This window comes from Acomys minous (genome assembly GCF_964271855.1).
Source record: "Acomys minous genome assembly, chromosome: 3".
In the NCBI taxonomy this organism is placed as follows: Eukaryota; Metazoa; Chordata; class Mammalia; order Rodentia; family Muridae; genus Acomys; species Acomys minous.
Window position 1 is genome coordinate 22,930,866 of NC_140485.1, and position 26,985 is coordinate 22,957,850.

The following is a 26,985-nucleotide window of genomic DNA, read 5'->3' on the forward strand; positions in this document are numbered from 1 at the left end:
ATAACAACTGAGATGTAATCTGAATAAATTACTTAAATAAAAAAGGAAAAAAGGTTTAAAAAGAAAGAAATGATAGTGTAAGTGGGAAGAAAGTCAATTCAAATTGTCTTCTGAAATTTATCTTTTGGCCCCTCGCCACAAAAGGATCTTCGCCATCTTCAGAGATGTAGGAGTCTCACATTTAAGTACCCTGTGTGTGTCTAAGAATATCTGCAAATCCTTAACCATGTGCTTTGTTCACAGCGTGTTGAGGCTAAACTCAGGGAGGAATATACGGGTTCATCAACACTACCATCCTCAGAGTCGTCACCGTTGCCACAGTCACCACAGCATTCATCATCCTTGTCGTCATCCACTGCCACTCCCAGGTCAGAAGGCCTCAGCCATCTGGACGAGGGAGGGCTAAGGGAAGGAAGCCAACAGTGACCGCCATTCAAGAACAAGGCACACAGTTAAGCCATAAGTTTAATTGTAGCAGAGCATTCAATTAAAATACATTTTGCCATTCATCTTTAAAATCTTCAAATCAATAAATCTTAGTCATACTTCAAAGACCTATGTAAGCATATCTTTGGCTTTGATTCATAAAAAAAAATATATTTAAGAGGGGAGAGTAGTCATTAGGAAACCTCGCTTTCACCATTTCTTTGGAAATGCATCCTGATAAGAGCAACCGTACTTCATAACACAAAGCAGAAAGGGGACTGATTTTCTGTGGCACAGGAAGTCCTGCCAGCTCCTGCATGCCGGAAATGCTTTCCCTGAGACATTTTACACTGTTTAGGCCTCAAGGAAAACCAAAGCTCCCCCTCCAGGCTTGGTAGCAAACAAGCTGTGCTTCTCCCGAGCCAGCCTGGAAGTGTTCCTCTGGTAATAAGCTTCATGCACGTTTGTGAGGAAGCTGGACAGCACATCAGCGGGCACTAGGGACACTGTGCAGCCTCCCCATCCTGCTCCAGTGAGTCGTGAGCCTTTGGCCCCAAACTTCCTAAAACAATGAAGAAAAAAAGAAAACATTACTACCAATAAATAAAAATAAGAGCTATTTGCTTGTTACAGATATATCCTCTTGCCAGGTTCTATGAAGAGAGTGTGAGGGATTCAGCTATTTCAGGCTTCAAGAAATATCTACTGGGATCTGGGGAGATGGATCAGAAGGTAGTGTCTGCCACTCAAGCAGGCACATGAAAGTTAGGCGCTGTAGCCCACAGTTGTGACCCCAGCATTGGCGAGAAGAGGTAGAGACAGGATGTCCCTGAAGCTCGGTAGCCAGCCAGGCTAGCGGAATATGAATTCTATGTCCAGTAAAGACATCTATCTCAAAAAATAAGGTGGGAAAGTATAGTTTTACAAACATATAAGGTGGAGAACTAAGGGAAAAGTAAACCTTTGGCCTCTACACACATATACACTATATGGATGTGCACCCACACACGTGTAGAAACCACACACACACACACACACACACACACACACACACACACACCATACACAAAATCTAAATGGAATATAATTTACAACTTTTTTTCAGTGCTCAGGGCTGAGAAACTTTTTGGTGCTATCTGAAACTACTCCTTGGTACTAGGGGTAAATAATCAATCACATCAGTAGTGCTTTCTAGACAGATCTCAAAGCACCCACTGGAGCCTTGATTCCTTGTAGCTGTACAGTAGACACTTGAAACTTGTGTAGCAAGTCTACAGTTAATTAGAAAGGAAAGAAGGAAGAAGGTGTGACACGAGGAATCAGTCACAGGGTCACCTCCAAAGAGGGTGAATCCAAACCAGTGTGTACGGCATTACACCATCCTCCACAGCTGCTCCACTGCGCTGCCTGCTGTTGAGAGCAGGGAGGTATGCATGTGAACATGTTCCCATGTGTGCACATGTATAGGTACACAAGCACCTGTGGAGGCCAGAGGTCAACATCTGGTACCTCCCTCCATGGCTCTACACTTTATTTTTGAAGGCATGTTCTCTCGTTAACCCTGAAGCTCACTGATCTTCAAGGCCAGCTGGCTATGAGCCTCTGCTACAACAGTGCTAGGATCACAGGCGTTCGTTGCTCTAACAGGCATTTTATGTGGGCGCTGAGAATGCCAAGCCAAGTGCTGGTGGTTGCACAGCAAGTACTTTCCTGACAGAGCCATCCCCAGCTCTCAGTTGTGTTCATAAAGTTTATGTATGCCGACACCAAACTAGGGCTATGGGCTTTGTAGCTCAGTGGTAGAAGGCTTGCATGGCATGCATGTGATCTGGGTTCAATACTCAACACCACTGTGGGGGTGCAGTCCCCCAGAACTGACAACCTAGATTTATTCTGCATAAGTTATTAGCATAGAATCTCTTAGTAAACTCTTGGATGGCCAATTGGTTGGTTTGCTTAATGACTAATGGAAAATCATGCAAACCTTCCCACAAAGTGGATGGGGAGCCTAGATATGCACACTGTCTTCCTGCACTTTCTGGGACTGAGACGACAAATGGGACCAACAAGTCTATAAACTACCATGTAGCCAGAAATTGTTGCAGTTGCCATTAACTAGCCGTGGTCTCAAATCTTAGAGCTGACCTAGCGCAGAAGCCTTAAACGCAACCAAAGAAGGATTAGTTCCCTCCAAGTATGTAATTTATTCTAAAAACAAAATATATTTCCAATTAACTTTCCTAATGAAATTGACTCCAAATTAGGACTAGATTTAAAATTTCATAATTAATTTAGCCTAATTCTGTCCCTGCTTTCCCCTCCACTTCCTGGAAAACATCAATAGACTAAATAGAACATTACTCCTCCTTCAGGAAATCAGGGTTACTATGGCAGCTACTCACTTTTCCCTCAGTGATGCTCCCCACTGACTGAATCCTCTGCTTTATTCAAATACGTTTTTCTTAAATGTTAAAAAGGTACTTACAACTATAAAAGGTTACCAATTTTGAGGACCCTCAAATAGCAGTTTACAGCCTCCTAACTGAATCCAGCACAAACTCCATCATCCAGGCTGAAAAGCTGCTTTAATCATGAGATTCTAGAATGATCTTCAGTTCCTAAGCTAGAAAGGGACCTTTTTATAGTTTGTATATTTAAAGGAGAAACTTTGCCGTGAGTGGCCACATCACACACTAGCATAGCTGAAGAAGCTGGGAGAAATGGGAGGCTCCTTGAAGTATCTCAGGAAGATCCTTACAGCCAACTGCAGCCTGCTCTAGACGACTGTGTGCCACCTGACGCTCTAGGAGCATCATCCACCAGGTCTTTAACTGCCTGCCATATACACTTCTTTTTTGAATAGTTTGGGGCAGTGGGAGGGCATATGTGGGAGGCAGAGGATGGATGACTATAGGAAAATGAAGCCAACCTGTTCCAGGACAAATAGGTGTGTGTGTGTATATATATATATATATATATATATATATATGGAGAGAGAGAGAGAGAGAGAGAGAGAGAGAGAGAGAGAGAGAGAGAGAGAAATGAAAAAGAAAAGATGATTCCAAAACAGAGTGTGTTTCTGATATAGCTGCAAAAGATCCATTTTCCTTAGTATTCTTATCAGTTCACACTGAGCAGAGGCTAAGAGGAGATCTCTGGGCAAATTCATTTGCTTTTGAATTTTCAAACTTCTCTGTTGCCACCTTGCCTTTTGCAGTGAAAAGCTAAATTCTATCACCCGAGGTTCCAAAATGATCAGAGCTCAAGATTGATCTTTTGTTTTTTATAATTTGTTGTTGTTGTTGTTTAAACAGAGAGAAGAAATGTGGAGTTGAGTGGGTAGGGGTGTGGGGAGGATCTAGGAGGAGTTGGGAGACAGGAAATAATACAATCAAAATATGCTGTATGAAAAAATTTAAAAAGAAAAAAGAAATGCTATAATGCAAAGCCTTCTGTCCACAGTCAACAGCATTTGTGTTCACAAACCAAAGTTACCATATCAGTAGTCAGAAGCCTGCCTTGTTCAGCTACACACATACACACAGAGAGAGAGAGAGAGAGAGAGAGAGAGAGAGAGAGAGAGAGAGAGAGAGAGAGAGAGAGAGAGAGAGAGAGAGACAGAGACAGACAGACAGAGACAGACAGACAGACAGAGACAGACAGACAGAGACAGACAGACAGACAGACAGACAGACAGACAGACAGACAGAGGTGCAGAAAAGTCTTAACTGCAATGTTTTCTTTCTGCTGGGCCTTAGCGTGTCTTGTGCATGTCTCTGGAACTACAAGGAAGGTCTAAAGTTGAGAGGTCAACAAAGCTGTTAAATTAAGAAGGAAGTATAGATGAGCCAAGACTGTTTAATAAGCTTTTTTACATCTGAAGTTCTGAGAAAACAGTAAAAAATTAAAACTATAACATTATCAAAGAAGAAAGAGGAGAACTGCAAGAAACAACCCTGAAATCTCCCACACGCTATTGTGATGAGAAGCAAGATGGTATAAAAATGGGTTGTCAAAGCAACAACATCACACAGCAAAGGGTTGAGAGGAAACCAAGACTGACTGCCAGCCTGCTACAGTCCACTCAAACGCCCTGCTTTCAATGAACTGGGCAGGTGGTAAAGCTCTGACACACACAGGGCAACACGTGGTGGGGGACAGAACCAGCAAATTATGCCTTTCATTTCAAAATAAGTGATTTATGCTTCATACAAATGGGTGAGAATTACTTGGAAAATCTTGAGTATAGAGACTCATATCCTATGTCTCTGTGGCCCAGGACAAGCATAGCTCTAGTGTTTTAGTAGGCTGCAATGAATGTAGCTGGACATAGATCCAGATACTATGTTGGATAAATGTGAGCAGTGCACAGTGTCACCTTCACTGCAGAGTCCTAGTTTCTTCTCTTTGGAAACTGTCAAGAATTTCAGGAAAACAAACTTCCCAGCACAATTCCTACAAGTTCAGTCTGGGTTGGAGTCAAGAAACCTCAACATCTTAATGTTGCTGAAGGAAGGCAGCATGGGAAAACATGTCTACAGGTGTGTTCCAGAAGGTGGGGCACCAAAGGCCAGAGAAGCAGAGCTTCTGTTTGAGTGAACAGGGTGCATAGTCTACCAGTGTCCCTAAAACCCTTTCCCAGGAGGAGATGTCCCCACTACTCCTCCTATGTCCCAACAACAAAGGTATAGTTTCTCCATGCTCCAGTGTTCGCTTGGAGTGAACAAATTGCACGAGCTTATTTGGCTTTTTAATATAGCAGATAATGGGCCACTCATAAGATGTGTGCGTCGCAGTGTTCTCCACCTAGAAAACCTCTCCCACTCCTTTGCCACCCTCCACTAGCCCCGCCCCCAGGCCTCCATGATCTAGCCCATCCCAGAGGCCAAGTACAATTAGGGTAGGATTGGATGTGGCTGGATACCCAGGTGAGGGCTTGTGACCCTCCTATCCCTTCTATTTGGGGGTCAACCAGCCCCACTGAAATGATCTTGCAATCTGTCACAGCTGAACGCCCCAAGATGGCTGTAGCTTGCCTAGACATTTGCCCAAGGAGATGTGAGTCCCCAGGACAAGTGTAGTGGCACTCTTTCTCTCCTCCATGGCAGGGCATGAGGTCAGCATGCGACCCAGTGAAGGTTCAAACATCCATCACTTTGACTTGGTGAGGAGGGGCTCGGGAGGCTGAGCAGCCCAGCTGGAGTCTCAGGGCTGAGGGAAGACTGAGGAGAGCCCAGCGAGAGGATGTCTGCACCCATTCAATCCTGAGCATCTGCCATTTGTCTTCTTTAATAGCTTGGGCAATAACAACAATAATATAGGGAGAAATCTTTCCTAATTTCAACAAGTGACCAAACATAAACAAAAAGCATTAACCTTTTTTTTCTTAAGTAAAGTTAAGGAACCAATAACAAATGGGCTGCCCCACATGTCCTACATGTCTTGGCTTCAAAACTATTCTGTGTTCCTCAGGAAATTCCACTTTAAATTTTAAATTTATTGTTTGTTCATTTAAAATAAACATTTCATAATGGGGCAAATACTGCCTTCTTCCTTCATTATTTCATCTCATCTAATTAAAATTCTAACATTAATTTAATTCTAAAAAATCAAACTAACTACATAAGTGTAATTTCCTTCTGTTTTTTATTTTCTTTTCTGTCTTGACAGGATCTCGTCTTGCAGTTCCTGGCTGGACAGGAACTCTTATGTAGCTATAGCTGGCCTTGAACGCCCAGCACATCTCATGCCTTAGTCTCACACGCACTCACACTAGCTCTTAGCTCTTAGGCCTTTGTGTTCTAAACTGAAAAAAGAAAAAGAAAAGAAAGAACAAACATTAGTATTGTCTCTGTTTAGTCCCTCTTTTGTACTTGGTCATGATTGTGTGTTCGATGCTGTCCTCATGACTGACTCCTGAGGACCACCTTGGCAATGCAGTCTAACTTGGGTCACACAAGCCTCCACGGTGTGTGTGTGTGTGTGTGTGTGTGTGTGTGTGTGTGTGTGTGTGTGTGTGTTTGTGTGTGTGTGTTTGTGTGTGTGTTTGTGTGTGTGTTTGTGTGTGTGTGCTTGTGTGTGTGTGTTTGTGTGTGTGTGTTTGTGTGTGTGTTTTTGTGTGTGTGTTTGTGTGTGTGTGTGTTTGTGTGTGTGTGTGTGTGTGTGTGTGTGTGTGTGTGTGCCATTCAAGCTCCATCCATACACTCAGCTATGTATCTTCCCATACAAATAATTTCCAATTTTTTTCTCAAACACAAAAATTTTAAAGTGCTACAAGGCAGCCAATGGCAGAGAGTAGCAAAACCAGCGTCTCTCAGTGTTACCTTTTCTTCTCCATGTCAGGGAAGTCTGGGGATGGTGTGTTTATTAAACAAAACAGCACTTGCCAAACTGGCCCATCCCTGGCATTCCCACGTCCCTTCCAGCACTTACAGCACCTCTGTGTCCCAGAGATGATGGCAGGGAACCCGGGGTACCCGGCTTCGAAGGCTCTTCACTGCTCTCCAGACCCCCCGAACCCACTGCTCACTGCTCTTCTTTCTGCTCCGTTTTCCCCCAGGGTTTTGTTTTGTTTTGCTTTTTCATTCTTTACCTTATTCCTGGTATTTCTGGCCATCTTCAGCACTCCTTTCCTGCATTATCTTTTCTCAGACACCTATATAGAGACAGTGACTTGGCTTCTATGTGAGGTTCAGGCTGATTTTGGGAAGAGAAGGTGGCAGTGGCAGTGGTGCCCACCTCCCCTGCAACTGTACTCCCAGGGTCCTGACATAAGGAGATGCTGGCGCTAACAACTGCGATGTTCAAAGGGAGTGAGCTATGGTCACATAACAGCAAAGAAGCTAATCGTTAAACAAGGAGCCTGCGGACCTAACCGCTTAGGCCAATATTTTCATTATTCTGGAAGATAGCCTTTCAACAGGGGAAACTAAATCATAAAATTACAAGAGAAGCGTAAATTCATCTGATCCCAGGCCTGGCAGCATGCAACCATAACCCCAGGACCCGAAAGACTGACAGAATTAGTCATGGATTCAAGGCCAGCCCTGAATGCTGTCTCAAAAAGAAGCAATAAGAGGAAATGGAAATTGGTATATAGCAACAGGCTTCATAAACAAAACCAATCCTTGTTGGAGGTAATGAAATGGAGTACTTGCGAGGGGCAGGGGGGCGGGTAGTATGTGGCAGAGTGCTCGCCTGGCACCTAGGAAGCCCTCAATTTAAATTCAGGCGCCAGCATGTAGAGTGAGCAGTACTCCTTACACAGAATATACTCCGTACACAGTTAAGTGTTTACTCAGAAAACTAATGCAGCAGATGGGAGAAGAGTCAGAAACACTCTAACTGCCATTAAGTGCTGTCAAGGGGCTGGAGGGATGTCCAGCTGTTAAGAGAGCTCATTGCTCTCCAGAGGACCCAGGTTCAGTTCCCAGCACCCATGTCTCGTAGCTCACAACTGCCTGTAGCTCCAGCTCCAGGAGACCTTTGGTCACCTGAACTGCTGTCATACACACACACATACATACGCACACACCACACAGAGAGAGAGAGAGAGAGAGAGAGAGAGAGAGAGAGAGAGAGAATGAGAGAGAATTTTAAAAGAGTTTTCCAAAACAAAATTTGAAATTAAATAAAAGATACATTGTTAGGAGTTGGTTTGGTGCTATGTAGGCAAATCCTAAATACTGGTCCCCAGAATTTTGGTGCTATGCAGATGAGCACATTCTCATGTACACAAATGATGTCCTATAAACTTTGCTTGTCAATATTCTCTGACTGGTTAAATAAAGTTGCTGACGGCCTATAGCTGGACAGAAGAGAAGTAGGAGGAGCTTAGATCCCCAGACTTAGGGTCAGACAGAGACCACAAGGCAGGAGAGAGAGAAGTCACCATGGGGGCAGTAAGGACTATGACACATAGCCATGAGGGTGGACCTGATGGAACAGGAGCAGCTAGGAAGGTTCTGTTGCGGCAAGTGACTTGGGGGTGGGTAGCTGGGAAATAGCAAAATAGCTTAAAGCTTAGATAGCTGTCCAGTTACTGTGCCTTAACACTTTTTATAAATCTAGACAGTCTCTGCCGCAATTACTTGGGAACTAGCTGGGGTAGCCCTCTAGAGTCTAGTATCTTTCCACAACAGTGTATTTCCAAACTTATCTAAGACATGCTCTCAAAACCTTTCACTAAAACCACAAAGGACTCCAGGTGGTCACTGGATATCAAAAGACAAGTGGCCGTCCAAAGTCAGTGCTCTGGATAAAGAGAAACAGAGCTGGACCTCAGAGTCCTAAGATCCAGCGCCACCTCCCTTGCCCCACGAGGCTTCTCACTAGAGAGCTTCAGAGAAAGGACAAAAGGGCATTAAAGCGGCCCATGGCTGAGGGTAATCCTTCTCAGCATAGTCCCTGGGGAGAGCTGGAGGTGTGGGAGTCAGACTCACTCACCTACTGACTGACTGTGGAAAGCTGCTCAAATCGCTCACCAGCCTAATGGCTTTTTAGATCCATTTTTTCTCTTGCCCTTCTTGTTGCAATGCCTATCTATGGCACTATAAGATAATTCTGACCTTGAGTTTTGAAAAATAGCTGACCCCCCCAAAACAATTGAAAAAAATTTTTCTTAGTCAAAACAAACAAGTAGACAAAACCCAGTAGTCCTCTTGATTCCTCTCTGTCTCCCACACAGCAGTGGTCTAGAACCTTCCATGTGGCACTGAATCACTTATCAAATCTGTTGCCCCTTTCTCTCCTGGAAGCCAGAATCCTCCACACAGCTGGCAGCATCTGTGAGTGTGACTCCTTCCCACAGATGACATGGTCCATGGGTGTGGCTCCTTCCCACAGATGACATGGTCCATGGGTGTGGCTCCTTCCCACAGATGACATGGTCCATGAGTGTGACTCCTTCCCACAGATGACATGGTCCATGGGTGTGGCTCCTTCCCACAGATGACATGGTCCATGAGTGTGGCTCCTTCCCACAGATGTCATGGTCTATGAGTATGACTCCTTCCCACAGATGTCATGGTCTATGAGTGTGACTCCTTCCCACAGATGACATGGTCCATGGGTGTGGCTCCTTCCCACAGATGACATGGTCTATGAGTGTGACTCCTTCCCACAGATGGCATGGTCCATGGGTGTGACTCCTTCCCACAGATGACATGGTCTATGAGTGTGACTCCTTCCCACAGATGGCATGGTTCGTGAGTTTGACTCCTTCTCACAGATGACATGGTCCATGAGTGTGACTCCTTCCCACAGATGACATGGTCCATGAGTGTGACTCCTTCCCACAGATGACATGGTCCATGAGTATGACTCCTTCCCACAGATGACATGGTCCATGAGTGTGACTCCTTCCCACAGATGACATGGTCCATGAGTGTGACTCCTTCCCACAGATGACATGGTCCATGAGTGTGACTCCTTCCCACAGATGACATGGTCCATGAGTATGACTCCTTCCCACAGATGTCATGGTCTATGAGTGTGACTCCTTCCCACAGATGGCATGGTCCATGGGTGTGACTCCTTCCCACAGATGACATGGTCCATGGGTGTGACTCCTTCCCACAGATGACATGGTCCATGAGTGTGACTCCTTCCCACAGATGTCATGGTCTATGAGTGTGACTCCTTCCCACAGATGGCATGGTTCGTGAGTTTGACTCCTTCTCACAGCTGACAGGGTCCATGAGTGTGACTCCTTCCCACAGATGTCATGGTCTATGAGTGTGACTCCTTCCCACAGATGACATGGTCCATGAGTGTGACTCCTTCCCACAGATGACATGGTCCATGAGTGTGACTCCTTCCCACAGATGTCATGGTCTATGAGTGTGACTCCTTCCCACAGATGGCATGGTTCGTGAGTTTGACTCCTTCTCACAGCTGACAGGGTCCATGGATGTGGCTCCTTCCCACAGCTGACAGGCTCCATGTAATGTGGTCATGTCCACAACCCCTCTGTTTCCACTTGTTGCCTTCTCCTTCCTTTCTTGCTGCGCCTTACACAGAACACGTCTGCCTACTGTTCCTTCGGGTCTCTGTTCCAGGGTCTCTTACTTAGAGATGCCTTCTTGAACTACTCCATAGAAAGACTTCCCTTCAGCCCCAGCACACACTACACTTTCCAGTTTCTGTCAGCAACATTTATCATTAGCAATCAAATTATGTTTTAATTACTACTAATCTCTTTGCCCACGGAAATGTAAACAGGTGCTGTGACCATCCAAGAAGAAAACACATGTGAGACTCCACGAGGCTGACAGATCCCATCCATACTGTTTCCGGGACGATTCAAATCCCCCTCCCCATTTTAAGCCAAAAGACACATTCCCCATCTCATTTCCTCTTATGTCCAAGACTGAAGAATATTTGTCTCTTCCATTTACTGGACCCTTGATACTTTTTTTAAAAGAGCATTTGAAATAAAACGAGTTCTGGAAGGGGTTTTGGCCACTAGTGAGCAAAGGCTGACGTCAGCAGGAAGTGCCTCAGCCATGCTGTGCACAAGTCTCTAGCCAGGCCAGGCAGGTTTTGCGTTCCATTTGTGATCCATGGAGCTGCATGGTTTAAACTTTCTGACTGGGTGCGGCGTGTGCTTGGCAAGCCACAGGCGCCAAGTGGCTAATTACGTTTCCACTGCTAGTTGCGTGCAGGGCTGTGTCATCGTCAGAGTGAGCTAACCTAGCTCATCTGACTCCCTTCCAGTTTCCCTTTCAGTTCTCCAAGGTCAGTGTGGGGACCTCCCAGCGAGGGACACTCTGTTACCCCACTTCCTGCGCAATTACAGCAAGGTCTGGAGGTTTTGTGAAAGAGACTCTATCTTCACACTTCAGTCACGGCCAAGTTTATAAACTGGCCTCTCCTAGTCCTTATTTCCCCTAATTGCCCAAAATAAATATGGCCGTCTAGGAGGTGGGGCTTTCTCAGTGATTCTTTCCAGCCCACCTCCCTCAACGGAACTCTCAAGGTCAAGACCCTGTTTTGACTCTTTTCTCGAGAGAACTCTATTGCATTCCTAGGGGTTTCTGAAATACATAAAGTGCCCACGGCAGAGAAAAGCTGCCTTCTAGTCATCTAGCAATGGAGCTGGCTCCCGGCTGACTTCTGGGCCCCGTGAAGCCAGGTCTCCGACCATCCTGCAGACGTGCAGGGAGAAGCTGGGGGCCCTACGTTATGGGGACTGCAGTCTCTCATACAAGGATTCATTGAAATGATGAGACTATGGCTTTTTGTTCATTGAAACAGCATTCCCTGGTGGCATGCTTTGGTCCCCTCTCGGCCCTCTTGGCTCACCGGCAAATGTCCACCAGCTGGTCCAGCTCAGGGCAGCTGCACTCATACATGTCCCGGCAGCTTCTGTGGCTCTGGTTCATTAGCTCACCCAGCAGCTGGACGGCATTGTCGGGGGCGTCTTCGCACACCTGCTTAAACTGCAGCACGCGTGCAGCCTCACTGTACACATGCTTTGCCCGCTGGTAGAGCTTGAAGCTGAGTTCTGAGGAAGGAGGGACAAGGGGAAAGAGACAAAGGGTTGTAAGACTACATAGTGCCAAGAAAGACTGCCAGGGTGTTGAGTGTGTGTGTGTAAGACAGTAAGACTGCGGAGGGGGGGAGGGGGGAGAAGGAGAGGGAGAGAGAGAGAGAGAGAGAGAGAGAGAGAGAGAGAGAGAGAGAGAGAGAGAGAGAGAGAGAGAGAGCCCAAAATAGCCTAGTTGGGATTATCCTACCTCAGCCTCCCTAGTGTTGGGATTACAAGTCTGAGCCACCACACCTACCTACCTACCTCACACACAGTTTGAAGGGCTCCCACTTCATCTTCACTGTCAGTACCTACTAATTGCCTAACAATGGAACTGGCTCCACTCCACACTGACTTCTGAGCCCCTAAAGCCAGGTCTCAGACCATCCTGCAGATGTGCAGAAAGAATGTGCAGGCTCTTCATCATGGAGACTGAGTTTGTCATTGATAAAAAAACATCACTTCTTCCTGAATACTGATTTAGGAGCTCCTCTTTCCCTCAGTACACCCAGACACACCCAGACACACACACACACACACACACACACACACACACACACACACTGAACCTTGCCATGGCAAGGGAGAAGCAGCAGTTTCGAGCATGTCCTACGTATCAGCTGCCTTAAAGGCACAACCTCACGTCATTTGCAGCAGCTTAGAGAGATGAACAGAACCATTCCTTCTTAACAGATGACAGAGATGATGGGGTGCAGTGACCTGCTTATGTGGTGGAAGAACAGGCCAAGGATGCCCCACCCTAACGCTAAGTTCCTCCTAGTGTGCCCCACCAGAAAGGCCTCCAGAAGATGCATATCCCAGTAACTGGGTTTATAGAATTGTGTGAGAACAAGAGTGGACTTGTTGGGAAGTACTGTATCAGTGGGAGGGGATAAGAGAGAGAACTGGGGGTGAAAATGATATTATACACATGTGGAAAGTTATTGTAGAGAAATATATAAGTACAACTAATTACATATGTATAGAATTTTATATATATTTAATATAAAGTTATATGTTATAGTATCATTTATCATAGCCAAAATAGAAACAATCCAAATGACTACTAACAAAGAATTTTGGAAAAAATAAATCCACATCCATCTAAAAAATAGTTATTAAATTTCAAATTCTTGGACAATTTGCTAAACAGGAAATTGCGCAACATTGAGGGAAGGGGCAACACAATAGTCTATGTATAACTGGCACTAGCTACAGCACACACAAAAATACTTACGCCCGTGGCAGCCTACAGAAAGAACTGCATGTCAGTAGTGCTCGTCTCTGAGACCCATCGTGGGCGGATTGTCCTCTGGATTCTGCACAGCCCTCACTGACTCTACCCACTGCCGTGACACAAACCTACCCGACGGCAGTGGCCGTATCACCTTTGCCCCATGCCCAGAATAACAGCTGGGGCCTTGCTGTGGCCAGGAGACACGCTGAATAGCTTGGGAGCTGGTGTGGTCGGTCTCAGGCAAGACCTGGAAATTTACAAACGCCCTCCAGTCACTAGGAAAGCACCCAGGGATGGAGTGAGAGGGTGATGGTCTATCAGCCAGGTCCCAGATTGCTACCTCAGCTGGGCTCTGTTCTTTGTCTGTGAAATGAGACAGAGATTTACTTCTCAGGATCCTTGGGCTCTGCCCATTCGTAATTGCACGCGAACCTTCCTCTCTGCATGACCTTTCCGTGTCTCTGTGACTGTAGTGAGGATGCTCTCTGGGACTGCTGATGCTGCCTGTGCCCTTAGCTCTTCTACAGGCTGAGCAGTAGGGATCGCACTGGGAGGTCCTTGCTGTCTTACCAAAGGGCAGGGAAAATCAATAAGAAGCCAGGGGGAGGAGAGTCAGCACAAAAGATTTACTCCTCGGCCTTGGTACTTAGTACCTTTGTCTCGGTCATTCTTTTCTATAACCTGAGTGGGAGTCAACACTGACAGGCTAAGCTCCCCAAACAAAGCCCTGTTCCTGTCAGTTACTGCCTCAGTCCACAGCCATTTTCCCAGTGTTTACCATAGTCCATGCTTGGTCCCAATGGGGCCTCTTCCTTCAGCCAAGCTGCCCCATCTGTAGTTGCTCTAACAGCCTTTGCTTCTGGATATACTCATTCGTCACACACAGAAATGGCTTCTTGCCCTCTCTCTCCATGTCAAAACTTTACCTCATTCCAAAGGCTCAGGTTACATTTTACATCATCCTTGAGGCCATGAAGGGCTCAGCTGGAAATAATTTCTTGACTGAATTTGTACAATTCTTGCAGTCCGCACTCTTATCCGGGGCCTTATGTACTTTCCATAGCGGTTATTTCTCAGAGCCCTGCAAAGGTTCTGCAGTCCTGAGGTTAGACCTCAAACCTTTTAGCTCCATGCACCCCAAAAGTAATGCTCAGTCCATGTCACCTCAACAGTGTCTGGCATGGTAGCACCTGGTGCGTGTTTAAGGTTAATTATGATAAAATTGGAACTTTGCTTTTAACCCCAGTTCAAAACCAAAATACTTTCATCTGGGCTTGCTGTTTTGTTCAAGAAGAGAAAGAAGAAAAGGAGCTGCTACTGACAGTTTAACTGAGTGTTGAGACAGAGGGAAGGGGACAGCCAGCAGGGGTCTCATTATTAAATTAGTAACTGCTGACACCAAGTGTGGTTGAAAAATAAGAAAAATAAAGTAAAGCCACTGGTTAAATATAGGTGGGAAGACACAAAACATGTTTTGTTCCATTGGTAGCCAGATCATGTGAATCACACACACTATGCTGTCACTTTGCTGTTGCCGTAGTCGGCTCCAGTGAAATGGGAGAATGGTTTATTCTAGGACAGGATGTCCAAACATCCCGAGGGGTGGGGTGTGGGGGAGGGTAGTCTTTATCAACACAAAATGCTGGCAGATACCCTCTACATAACCTCACATCATGTGAAGAAACAGCACAGCACGGGGGATGCTGGCAGCCAGTCATCGACATCCCCAAGTCAGAAAGAAAAGGCAGAGTAGACTGATTGAAAGAGAAATGTCCCCCAGAGGCTCATGTGATGGAACTCAAGTCTCCAGGTGGTGGTACAATTTGGAGAAGTTATAAAATCCTTATGAAACCTTGGTGAAGGAATCCATCACTGGGGGCAGGCTGCGGGGATTATAATCTTGCTAACTTTTTCCTGCTGCTCCTCTGCTTCCTGCACAGATAAAACGTGATCAGCCATTATGGACTCTCTAGAACCACAAACCAAAATAAACTCTCTTCTATAAGTTGTTTTTGGTTACGATGTTTTTGTTTTTGTTTTTTTGTTTTTTATTAATTTATTCTTGTTACATCTCAATGGTTATCCCATCCCTTGTCTCCTCCCATTCTTCCCTCCCTCCCATTTTCCCCTTATTCCCCTCCCCTATGACTGTTCCTGAGGGGGATTACCTTCCCCTGTATATGCTCACAGGGTATCAAGTCTCTTCTTGGTAACCTGCAGTCACGATGTTTTAACACAGCAACAAGAAAGGAACTAACCCAGGTGTTTCCAAGATGGGTGCCAATGGTTTTTTCCATATATGTTCAATACAACACAAGCTATAGAATGTATGTCATGAAAGAAAAGAAAACAGCGCTGGCAACTGCACTTTAACATTATTTTATAAAACTTGAGGTTAAAAGCCAAGTATGTAGTCTTAGAAGCCTGCACTTCCCTACTTAGGTGCATGTGCACACACACACATGTATAAAACAACAACTAATGGGAAAAGAGGTCATGAATTTGAAAGAGAGAAAGGTGGGTATATGAGGAGATTGAGGGAATAAATGGAAGGGGGAAATTATGTGACTATATTATAATCTCAAAAATAAAAATAGAAAAATACGAACAAAAATAAAACATAAAATTTGAGGTTGACAAATTTTTAGAATATCAGCTTTAAGGTTCCATATGTTTCAGTTTTCCTTTTGAATGATGTCACCTTCCACAGTCGTATAATCACTGCGATGCCCATGAATAAAGAACTCTGAATTTCCAGGCTCACTGCAGTTTACAGCATTACCAAGGGAGACCATGAAGCCACGCCCTCTGTGGGCACAGAACAACACTGATTGGGTGAGAAGTGCCTGCATTGTGTTGTTGTGTGAACAGTTCCACACAAATAGGTCAGTGGAGAATACACCAGCAGAGACTACCACCTTCCTTATCTGCGTCAACTGCTATCCTGATGAAGCATTTTAAGTAGATTATAGCTGATGTCTATTTCTCCTTACCTACTTAAGTACTGCCTTCTATAAAATAAGGATACACTATTGCTATCAACCTAACCCTGGACTTTCGAAGGTCTTGTGTAGCCAGCCCGTCCTTGGCTCAATTCTCCCAGGTGTTCCCATTTAAATTGCAGTCGGTTTACAAACAAAAGCCCACTATCCCGGAAGAAGGCTGACCTCCCTCCCTAAGCCAGGGCACACGGTCTCTGGTAGGCTGCCCTTACACCCATGTGCATATGGACAGCACTAGTTGGACTCAGTGGGTACATAAAGGGCAGGAGGACACAAAGTTGGAAGGAGAACATGGCTGGAGGAATTGGGAGGAGTTGAAGAGGGAAAGAGAAGAGAAAGGCAGGTAAGATCAAAATCCTTGTGTGAAATTCTCAGAGAATAAATACACAGTTTTCAAACTTCACACAGCGTATTCAGTAGCTCTGCCTAGTAGGGCTCTTGCACTGTGAGTTTGACATCCTAGGCAGATCTCAGGGGCATGACCCTAAGAAGACTCAAGAGAGTCCAGTAGGGAGAATCCACTGTCATTTTCCTGTCCAACAGCAACACACTCCTTTAGTATTAGATATTTTCCTCGAGTGAATGTTTTGACATAAAAGCATACAGAGAGGTTTTCCTTATTAAATCCTTAGGTGTTTGTGCTGTGATGAGAAACACTCCGAGTGTGCCGCACACTACTATACCCCATGGTCCTGGCAGCTACTTTCTCTCCTGTACAAGTGTCAGCAGCAAGCCCTCTCTGTGGGAGCATCTAAAGAGGCCTTGTACTATTCACTCTGAAGTGTGTGTGGGGGGGGGGGAGACTGCCATAGCTCCTGTCCCTGAACAGCAGTAACCCAGCAAGGGAGGGGGGGGCATCTGTTTTCACTCACGGCATAACGATCAAGCCCAAGGCTCCAGCAGATTTGCAGACCACCCTTCAGGAGGGAAGCAGTTCTTTGTTAGCGGGGTGTCACGACTGCCCTCTGGGGCCAAGGTCCTAGCCTGTTATATGCTCATCAAGCTTCTGTTGAACACTTGCCCAAACATGGGAGAGCATCTGAACTGTTGTGTTAGTTAGCTGAGAACGGATGTCCATCTGCCCATAGCGCGTGTAACCTCGGTAGAGGAGGCATTGCCTTAAAAATGAAGGGAGTTGTCTCTCACTGTGTTCACACTTTCAAACTCTGACACTCAGTGAGGTTCCTGCATTACTCACTGCCTCTCCTACCATGGTTTCCAAGCGTGGTAAACACCTCAGTCTAGGAATGGTTTAGTTTAGATAGTTCCAGAATTGAGTTCTGAAATCCCAGCATCAACTCTGACATCTCAGTGAACTGCAAGTGAATATTTCATTTGGTTGTTGAAGAGCTTTCATAATGTACAATAAATTGTTTGCGAGCTCTGAATGCGCCTTCCAGCTCTATCCTCCATCCTCCATTTTCCTAGAACACTGGCCTCACCTGGTTCCTTGCCGTGATGAGGTCTGCTCTGTGATCCTCACACTCTGGTCCCTTCTGGTCTGTCATTCAGACCTCTGGTATCATCACAGCTTCAAAGACAGTTTCACCTCACTCCACTATGGAGCAGTTCCTCCCCAACAAACACATGCTCTTCATCCTGGTTTATTCTCACCACTATCTAATTTTTATCTATTTGCCTATGTGCTCATTGATTTACTACACAACTTCCTTCAACCTGAAAAGCAGATCTCCTTTTTTTGTTGTTGTTTATTTATATATTTTTAAATGGAGCGACATGTGCATCAGTTGGAAGAATGGATAACTTTTTTAAAGATTATTTATTATTGTGTATACAGGCCAGAAGAGGGCATCACATCACATTACAGATGGCTGTGAGCCACCATGTGGTTGCTGGGATTGAACTCAGGACCTTTGGAAGAGCATGGAGTGCTCTTACCCACTGAGCCATCTCTCCAGCCCCCTTTTTTATTTTTACTTTTTCAATACATTGCCCTAAGTAGACTGGGATTTAGTACATAGTAGGAGCTCAGTAAATGTTGATTGCATGATTTTGCTGGTTGCCCTTTCCACAGAATGAAATTAAAAATTGGCTAAATTAACAGTTGTAGAATGGTTACAATAGGGAACACAGAGGATCCACTGACAACATCATCAGTGAGTTGGAGGTATTTGTGGCTGTCCTGTGTAGACCCAGCCAGTCAGCTCTAGTCTGCAAAGTGAGCCCTAGCGCCCATCATCACAGAATCACAGAGACTGACAGCGGTTTGCGTCGTACTTGGGTATTGTCATAAATGTGAAATTTCTGAAACAAATTGTGTTTTTAAAAAAAGAAAGACAAAAAGCAGATAATTTAAATAAACATTTTCTCTTTTAAGTAATCTTTGTAGCAAAGGCATGCCTCTACTTTCCACCTTTAAAAAGCATATGGCTGGCGGGGGATAGTTTGCTCAGTGCACAGGAGCACTTGCTCATCTTCCAGATTAGATTCCAGCACACATGTTGGGCAGCTCATAAGCACTCCAAGTCCAGTTCTAGGGGATCTGATGCCATTTTCTGATCTCCACAGGCACTGTACACACACACACACACACACACACACACACACACACACACAGCCTGGAAGTGGAGGCCAGCACTGTGAGGCAGTGTAAGGAGGGACTTGAGCCACAGAGCTTCCCTGGTGTGAGGACAGAACAGCCCAGGCCACCTTGAAAGCAGTGCATTCACAAGACTGCGACTTGGAGGTGTCCCTCCAGGAAGCCACTCTCACATTTGCAGTGTTAACATTTTCTACAGAACGTGGCACATGGACTGAAAATTAACCCTTGAGCCTCGACCTGCCATGTGTCTTGTCCTACACAATATAGTTAGTGAATTGAGAAATTTAACTAAGAATCAGGATTTCTGCTTTCTTCTAAAAAAAAAAAAAAATAAGGTATCTGTCTATCCTGAACCTGTTTTCTGCACACTGCCCACTAGCTGTAGCTGAGAAGACACCACCCCACCACTCACAGTGAGGTAGTCTGATGCACATCCGATAGCTGGGACCTGTCTGGAGTGTGGTACCTGTCTTCCCATCCTTTACAGGGACTTTTATGTGAAGCCTGTTTTGTAAAACCCTCTGCATCCACAATTCATGAGAGAGGGAGGAGAGCAGGCAAGGCTCCTTCTTGAGTGCTTCATCACGACAGAATAGGCTATGATACTCTTACAACTAAATGTCACCACCCCTAGGCACATTGTTAGCTCTGTATTGAATTACACTCTGTCCTCCTCCAACTTTGCTGAGTTCTATTTCCCAGGCACACACAAACACAATGCAGCCCTTCAACTATGTAAGGACAGAGAGCTCATGTCTTATCTCCTGAACACTGTTAAAGATCCACTATGTCAGCCCTAAAACTAAGGAACCGCTGATAATGGGGGAGGGGTCATGACACACTATACTCTCAAGAAGTGAGTCTACTGGAGAAAAAAAATCATGAAAAGAGAAGAATAAAGGCAACAGTAGCTAAGGAACTGTTCCCAGCTGAGGAAAGGCACAGAGTCTAGAGGGCTTCTGGTCTAGGTAGACCTGAAAGCAGACTCCTGGACCAAAAGTAGGGTCAACATGACTCTCTGTGAGTCAGGGCAGTGAGAGCTGGAAAAGAGAAACATCAGGCATGAGGCATGAGGCAGCTGGAGCCAGACCCTTGGCAGGTTCTAGAACTACACAGGTGTGCCTTAGAGTTAGCTCAAAAAGAATAGGGAAGAAGCCAGGGATTTCTTGTATGGATTCTTCACCTGTCAATAAACAGCTGACTGGCCTATAGCTGAGGCAGGAAATAGGAGGGAGGAGCTCCAGTAGAGAAAGCGAATCCTGGAATAGAGTGAAGAGTGAGGGGGAATTCAACACGGCACTGAGAAGGACAGTGAGGAGGACAGATGCATGAGACCTGAGCAGAGATGACCAGCTACGCAGCAGAACGTAGAATAAACAGGATGTTAGTCATGAGCAAGTCAGGGAACATCCTGGCTATATTGGCCTAGGCTTTTGCAAATATAGTTAAGTCTCAGAGTAGATATTTCTGGGGACAGGGTGTGGGTGAAAAACACAGATTACAGAAAATCCCCTTCCACATATGGCATCCAAAACTGGGCACATAATCCAAGACTAGGACACAAAATTCAGGCTTTAGCCAAAAGTTACAAACACGAGAGCTAGACCAGAAAGGCAGCCACAGCACCCCTTGAGAACCTACACTGAGCCATGTGTAGTGGCGCACGCCTTTAATCCCAGCACTCGGGAGACAGAGGCAGATGGATCTCTGTGAGTTCAAGGCCAGCCTGGTCTGCAAAGGGAGTCCAGGACAACCAAGGCTACACAGAGAAACCCTGTCTCGAAAAAAAAAAAAGAAAAAGAAAGAAAGAAAAAGAAAAAGAAAAAGAAAATAAAGGACCTACAGTGGAGGAGCATTTGAGTAGAGACCAGTAAGCAACTGGTATAATGAGGAACTGGAGCTTGAGGCAACTTGCTGGGTGGACAGGAGGCCAGGTCTCCTTAAAAGAGAGGAAAGCAGACCATAGCCTCCAGCACACTCTCTGCAGGTGGGACACTTTCCAGAAGGCAAGCAGGTAGAGGCTCCTGAGAGGAGGCTCACACAAGTGCCAGAGGGCTGAGGAGTTGCAGCCCAGACACAGCTCGGCTGGCTTTAGCAACCGTGCTGGGACAGCTAACTCAGCTGTCAGATTCCAAAGCTCAGGATTTCCTCAAAGCACAGGTGGCACCACCACTCAGTAGGGTTGGACATCCCGTGAGGCACATGGGCCCAGAACTGCATGCTCCATGCATCTCTTCCCTATGAGCGGAAGAGCTGGGGGCCAGCAGCCCTCTCCAAGACCTAGCTAAATGCCTGGGGAAGGGCTAACTGCAGGACAGGGTACAAACTGAGAAGCCCCAAGTGTCTGAACTGTTAAGGTATTGAGTTTTAAAAACAATAAAGGAGAAGGGGAGCTGGGTATTTTTTAAAAATCATAGGAAGAAGTGTTTGGTATGAATATATGAAAGTAAAGTCCTTAGGGAAAGGTTTTGAAATTTAAAAGGAACTTTTTTCTATATTAAAATGGAGAGAAACACAATGACACAATGAATTTGGATTCGATATGATTTTGTTTCTCTTAGCATACAAACACTTTTTCCAGTAACGATTATAGTTTTGTATATCCTTTTCAGGACAGATCTAAACAAGGCAGAGTTGAAAAAAGAAGAGACTAGAAAATTAGATGCTAGACTGGAGGCCATAGAACAGAGGTTGGAGGATTCTTTGAATCAAAACCTTCAGAGGAATTCAATCTGAAACTTACAATAGCGTCAAGGGAAATGGTTCCAGGTGGGAGAAATATGCAAAGGCTGGAAGAATTAGAGTGGCGAACCACAGAGATGCAATATCATGGATTAAGAATCGAGACTCTGCTTATTGCTGCTACCTTAGAACAATGTCACACAGTAGGTTATGTGTTTCATTTTGCAGAGTTTGGAGAATTAAGATATATACATATCTTGATACATCATACTATTGAAGCACATTCCAAATTCTAATGGGCTTCTTGCCTTGAATTCTGGGAAGGCCAATTCTGAGATCACATATTTGTTGGAGATGATGGCTATCTTGGAGATGCTTTTACAGACTGAAGCTGATGATGCTTCAACATATGTATGCATTAGAATAAAACAGCTGGGCATGGTGGCGCATGCCGTTAGTCCCAGCTCTGGGAGGCAGAGGCAGGCAGATTGCTGTGAGTTCGAGGCCAACCTGGTCTACAAAGTGAGTCCAGGACAGCCACGATAACACAGAGAAACCCTGTCTAGAAAACAAACAAACAAACAAACAAAAAGAACCAAAATAATAAAAATAGAATAAAACAATTTTTAAACATTGTGCCAAAACAATGTTACAGATATATCTTACAATCTTACAGGATAAGCAATTATAGAGAACTCTAGCAGGACTTTTTAAAGATGCTCATAGAACAGAAAGGGACTAAGGAATCTCCCATAGATTGATTAAATGGTGCATTGTTGACTTTATATTTTTAAAATATCAGTGAAACCAGTATCACAGCTGCTGCAATACACTAAAATTTAGAAAGGACTGATGAATTCATATATATGTGATAAACTCAGAATGAAAAAAGGAAATGTGTTATGTTGGGGAGGAGATTTTACATTTCTTTCTACAAAAGAAGAAAAATGGTTGGAAATCAGATTTGATCTGGGGAGACAAAAAGAAAGAAATCAAGAGAAAGAACAAAGCAAGGAGAGTGCGCACTGATCCCTCCACACGGAGACAGCTCTGAGACTGGCCAAGACATCAAAGTGTCTCCAGCCAGGACTTTAACTACGTTTAGACAATAAATGTTGCTGGCTACAGAGTCCTTGGGAATTATCCTGCCATCCTTTCATATGGCATTTTTAAAAATTTATATGACAATTTGGATATATGGTCTAGAACGGCTTGTAAAGGAAGACAGATGCCTTTCTCCTACTCAGAGAGCAAAGAATCATCTTTAACTGCACAGTCCATACACACATTATTGCAGAAATGAATATACTTGGGAAAGTTTATATGTTTACAGAACAAAAGGAGCAGAAACCACTGAAGTTGGGGTGGCCCTGAAGGACTCATCCTGAAGGATGCTAAGACACATGCATTCCGCATCCTGACTTATTCAGCCTCAGACTGGGTCAACTGCTGTCCATCACAACCTGCTTCCAGGACAGCTTCAGAGAAAGCTGCTGGCTCCTGTTGGCCCTGCCCTTCAGACTGTCCTAGACAGAGCTTCGTTTAAACTGCACAACAAACGTTACAGCTAGTTTTCTTAAGATTTGACTATTTTTCCAAGTTTCTTGGGCCCCCAAAAAGAAAAATGCCATGCCCCCAAACAGCAGGAAACATATTTAATAGAACGATTCCCAATTTCCCAAAAAGGGGTGGGTGGGTTTTGGCCATTCGGCTTATTACAAATTGTTACATGATTTTGGTCAGGAAGAAAACAAAGTATAGGAGCTTAGACTCAAAGATTTTTTTCTCTCTCACTTTCATTTTCTTTCCTCTATCCTTTCTCTCTTATCTAATGTTTAAGGGAAGCAGGGAGGAAAAGACAAAGGGATGATAAGGAATAGCATAGAAATAAAATAATAAGACAAAAGGGTAGGTTACTGAATCTACTCTTAAACTATAGAGCATTAAATAAGCCAAAAACCTTACATTAGTGAAGATCTTTGTACGTTGATACAAAATTAAGGTTATATTTTGGTTACAAGACACTATATATTAACTCTTGTTGAGGTATTGTATGTAGGTGATTCTTAAAGATGCAGTGTTAAGTTCTAATTCTTTTTAAAGCTGCTGTTACAAACTGTTTAGGATAATTAAGAAATGCAAGTTAATGTTAATCAGTCAAACTCGTGGTCATGTCAGATACTAGCCTAGTTTGTTACAGAAATATGCTTTCTAAGTTGAACAGGTAATAAGTATCTAGGGACAAACAATCCAGATATATGATAGATAGTTAGCTAGAGAGACCGACAGACAGACAGACGGTCTTCAAAAACCTCAGAGAGCTACAAAATTGGCGTTTTAAAATATTTTATTAATTTAAGGCTTTTCTTTTACAATAAGGTAAGTGTGCTTCTGATAGCGCCCCTCCCCACTTTCTAGTTCTCAGAAGATGATGAGCATCGAAGACTCTTATGGAGTTTGCTTCAACTGTGGTAAGCTGACCACTGAACAAGAAACTGTCCTTGCCTCAGCTGCTGACAGTATGCTCTCCAAAATGGACTAACTAGACACAGGGAAGTTGACTACCAAGCTTTGCCAAGACAAGGTAGGCAAATTCTTCATAATTCCTGCTTCACAAAACAGTCTTTCAGATATTCTGGGCCAGAAAGTTGAAGATAGATGCTCTAACATTATGGAGAAACTTGGATGACTGTCCAGGTAGCCAGTTGCCTCTGTCATTTCTATATTTTGAAAAGCACTTGCTCTGCATGTCCTACAAATTTAGGTAATATTTATTTCTTTGCAAGTCTCTAATGGGGTTGAAGACTAGATAGTTATAGTCTCTTATTAAGCTTAAGTTGTTTAGGATTCAATAAAATGTTTTTAAGTCTAACAAGCTGTTTTTAGTTTGGAAATGCAAGTTAAGATAAAAAATTATTTAGGTATAGAACTCTGAACTCACCAAGATAGGATAGGTAATGGAATATTTTCTCCAAAGTTTCAAAATACATATGGACTGGACATTGTGAATGTAAATCTTACCTGATTGTTCCATAATTTTTATTATTGTATATAATTTCTTGTTGTAAGAAAAAAAGCCTTTTATTGGACTAAAAGGGAGATATAGGTATAATCTCTTCTGTACTCTATGGATTCTTCATCTGCCAATAAACAGCTGATTGACCTACAGCTGAGGCAGGAAATATGAAGGAAGAGTTCTTGTAGAGAGAATGAATGCTGGGATAGAGTGAGGCATGTGGGGAATTCGCCCTGGGATACTGAGGAGGACAGATGCATGAAACCTAAGCAGAGGTAAAACCAGCCATGTGACAGAATGTAGAATAGAATCAATGGGATGTTAGTTATGAGCAAGTCAGGGAACACGCCTACGTATATTGGCCTAGGCTTTTGTAAATATATTTAAGTCTCAGAGTAGTTATTTTTGGGAACAAGGATGTAAGTAAAAAACATGGGCTATAGAAAACCCCCTTCTACAGAAGAAAGGCATCAAACCCTGATCCTCCCATTTTTTGAGTATTATCTCCAGTATGGTTAACATCACCACAAAGTGCCTGGGTGGTGTGAAGGTCCTGGTGAGCTCACAAAATCTTTAGGATTATCTAAATAGCCTGCTCTCTGTTATAATATGAGAAAATCAGAAAGTGGGGTTCAGGAGGCAGGACAAACAGTGAGAAGCACTGTCAACATCATCCCACAGGAAGCTGTCTGGATATGGCACTGTTCTGTAGACACTTCAACAGATGGTATATGCTTGACAGTTAAAAGGCCAAGACATGGCTACACAGCTCAGCAAGGCAGGAGAATGCTCAGATTTCCATAAAGTAGGTAAGACCCTCTCGCTCATCCACACTGAGGCAGAGGTCCCACAGAGTTGGGAAAGGTCTCACGTGCTAAGAAGCAACAACTGTCTATCTCTTACAGCGCTGAATGCCACGGCAGCTTCGCTCACATGCTCCAACCTCAAGCCTCCTTCCCATGCTTAAGATACTCTGATCTGTGTGTATCTTACAGTGTTAACACTTTGGACGCAGGGCCTATGGACGTGTGAGGCAAAAGCCCCACAGTTGTATTACACTTGAGACCCACTCCTCAATTCCTGAGCAATGTTTCCAGAATTGACTACAGACCTGGGAAAGAATTTGCTGCCATCAAGAGAAAGCTGGCCTTCTTGGTGTGGTGAGTTGCTCTCTGTTGTCTCCTATCGGCAAACTGCACAAAGCATGAGGAACACAAGAGAACACAGACTGCTGTTTCCTGGTGGATAATCTAAAAGGCAATAAATACTGTGCAAATCATCCATAGCCCAGATGAAGACTTAACATCAGGATAATTAAAACAAAACAAGTTAATATGCTGGTCTGAGAGAAGTAGTACTCTTTATCTTATGAGTGTACAATTACTCTTTCTGAGACTCTCATACCCCAAAAATACTTTCCCCTGATTGGGCGAGAGGTCATGAGGCTGCATGTCACTGGCTGAGTTCTCTGCAGCACACAAAGTTCCAGTGGGCTAACGAGCTGCTTGTTACCAAGAACAGGATTTCAGAGGTAGATACTGCACACTGCTTCAGCATCCTTTCCCAGCCCTGCGTTTCTCATGCAGCAAAGTTGCAATCCCCTACTCTGAGAATTTGCCTCTTTATACCACTGAAGCATATGATGGGAAAACACTATATAATCCCTATTGAAGTCGGACTGTGGTTTTAAATTTATTTTCCTAGTAATAACATATTTCATAAATGTGAAATTTACAAAATAGTAAAAGCCACACAGAATAGACTGCTGCTTTCAGTCACATTAGTACCCCATTCCCATGCTGCAAAGACTAAATTAAATTAGAATTTTATATTTAAAGAGGAAAGAAGTTTAACTACCTGCTTTTAAAAAGCAAAACCACCAATGAAGAAAAGCATTCGTGCACTTCAAAAAAAAAAAAAGCCCACATTAATCTGTGGAAAACTGCATTCCAATGGGAATTTGTGAATAGTTTAAAATCTCTAGCATACAGCCACTTTGCCCATGAAGAGTAAACGGCACACACATGTATAGAGCTCTGCAGGAGCCAGCACTGTCAAGCTTCTGTTACAGTCACCCTCGCTCTAGCAACCACCCACAGCCACTCTAGCAACATAGACTTCCCTCTCTCCCTCTCTGCTCCAGCCTGCAGTCTTTGGATTCTCGCCCTCTTAGGTCTGGTCCACTTGCCCTCCTTCTCAGCTCTAATCAACCTAGACTCACCTTCTTCAATATTTCATTCCGTGAAACTCTAGCAATATTTCCTGCTGTCCCACAAATGGAGGCCCCTCAGTGCATTCAGTCCTTTGTTACGCCCTACAAGGGGATGTGATACCTTCCCCACCCTACCTGAAGTGTTCTTTCCACTCTCCAGTGAGGAGGCCCAGCAACTGAACCCCACATACTCAGTGCAGCCCTTGCACCTCTTTCAGGATCAGTCCAGACAGCAGCTTCCATGGGGCTCTCCAGAAAGGAAGGGTCAGGAGTGTCTCTCCCATGCCCTCACAGCACTTTAGCATCCTGCATCCCTT

General features: G+C 44.4%; 2 protein-coding genes across 4 annotated transcripts in view; one reads left to right on the forward strand and one right to left on the reverse strand.

The window, feature by feature from the left end:
- Positions 1 to 464, forward strand: part of FAM227B (family with sequence similarity 227 member B) — a 160,812-nt gene extending 160,348 nt beyond the window's left edge. The window contains exon 17 of the transcript XR_014777958.1: positions 244 to 464. The gene's annotated coding sequence lies outside the window, so the exon portion shown is untranslated. The remainder of the gene's footprint in view (positions 1 to 243) is intronic.
- The window catches only part of GALK2 (galactokinase 2), a 135,212-nt gene continuing 108,674 nt past the window's right edge, over positions 448 to 26,985 (reverse strand). For all 3 annotated transcript variants that reach the window (XM_084775509.1, XM_084775510.1, XM_084775508.1), the window contains exons 9-10: positions 11,731 to 11,932; positions 448 to 988 (exon numbers count right to left, since the gene is read on the reverse strand). In XM_084775509.1, the coding sequence (XP_084631635.1) occupies positions 781 to 988; positions 11,731 to 11,932 (410 nt within the window). In that variant the 3' untranslated portion in view covers positions 448 to 780. The remainder of the gene's footprint in view (positions 989 to 11,730; positions 11,933 to 26,985) is intronic.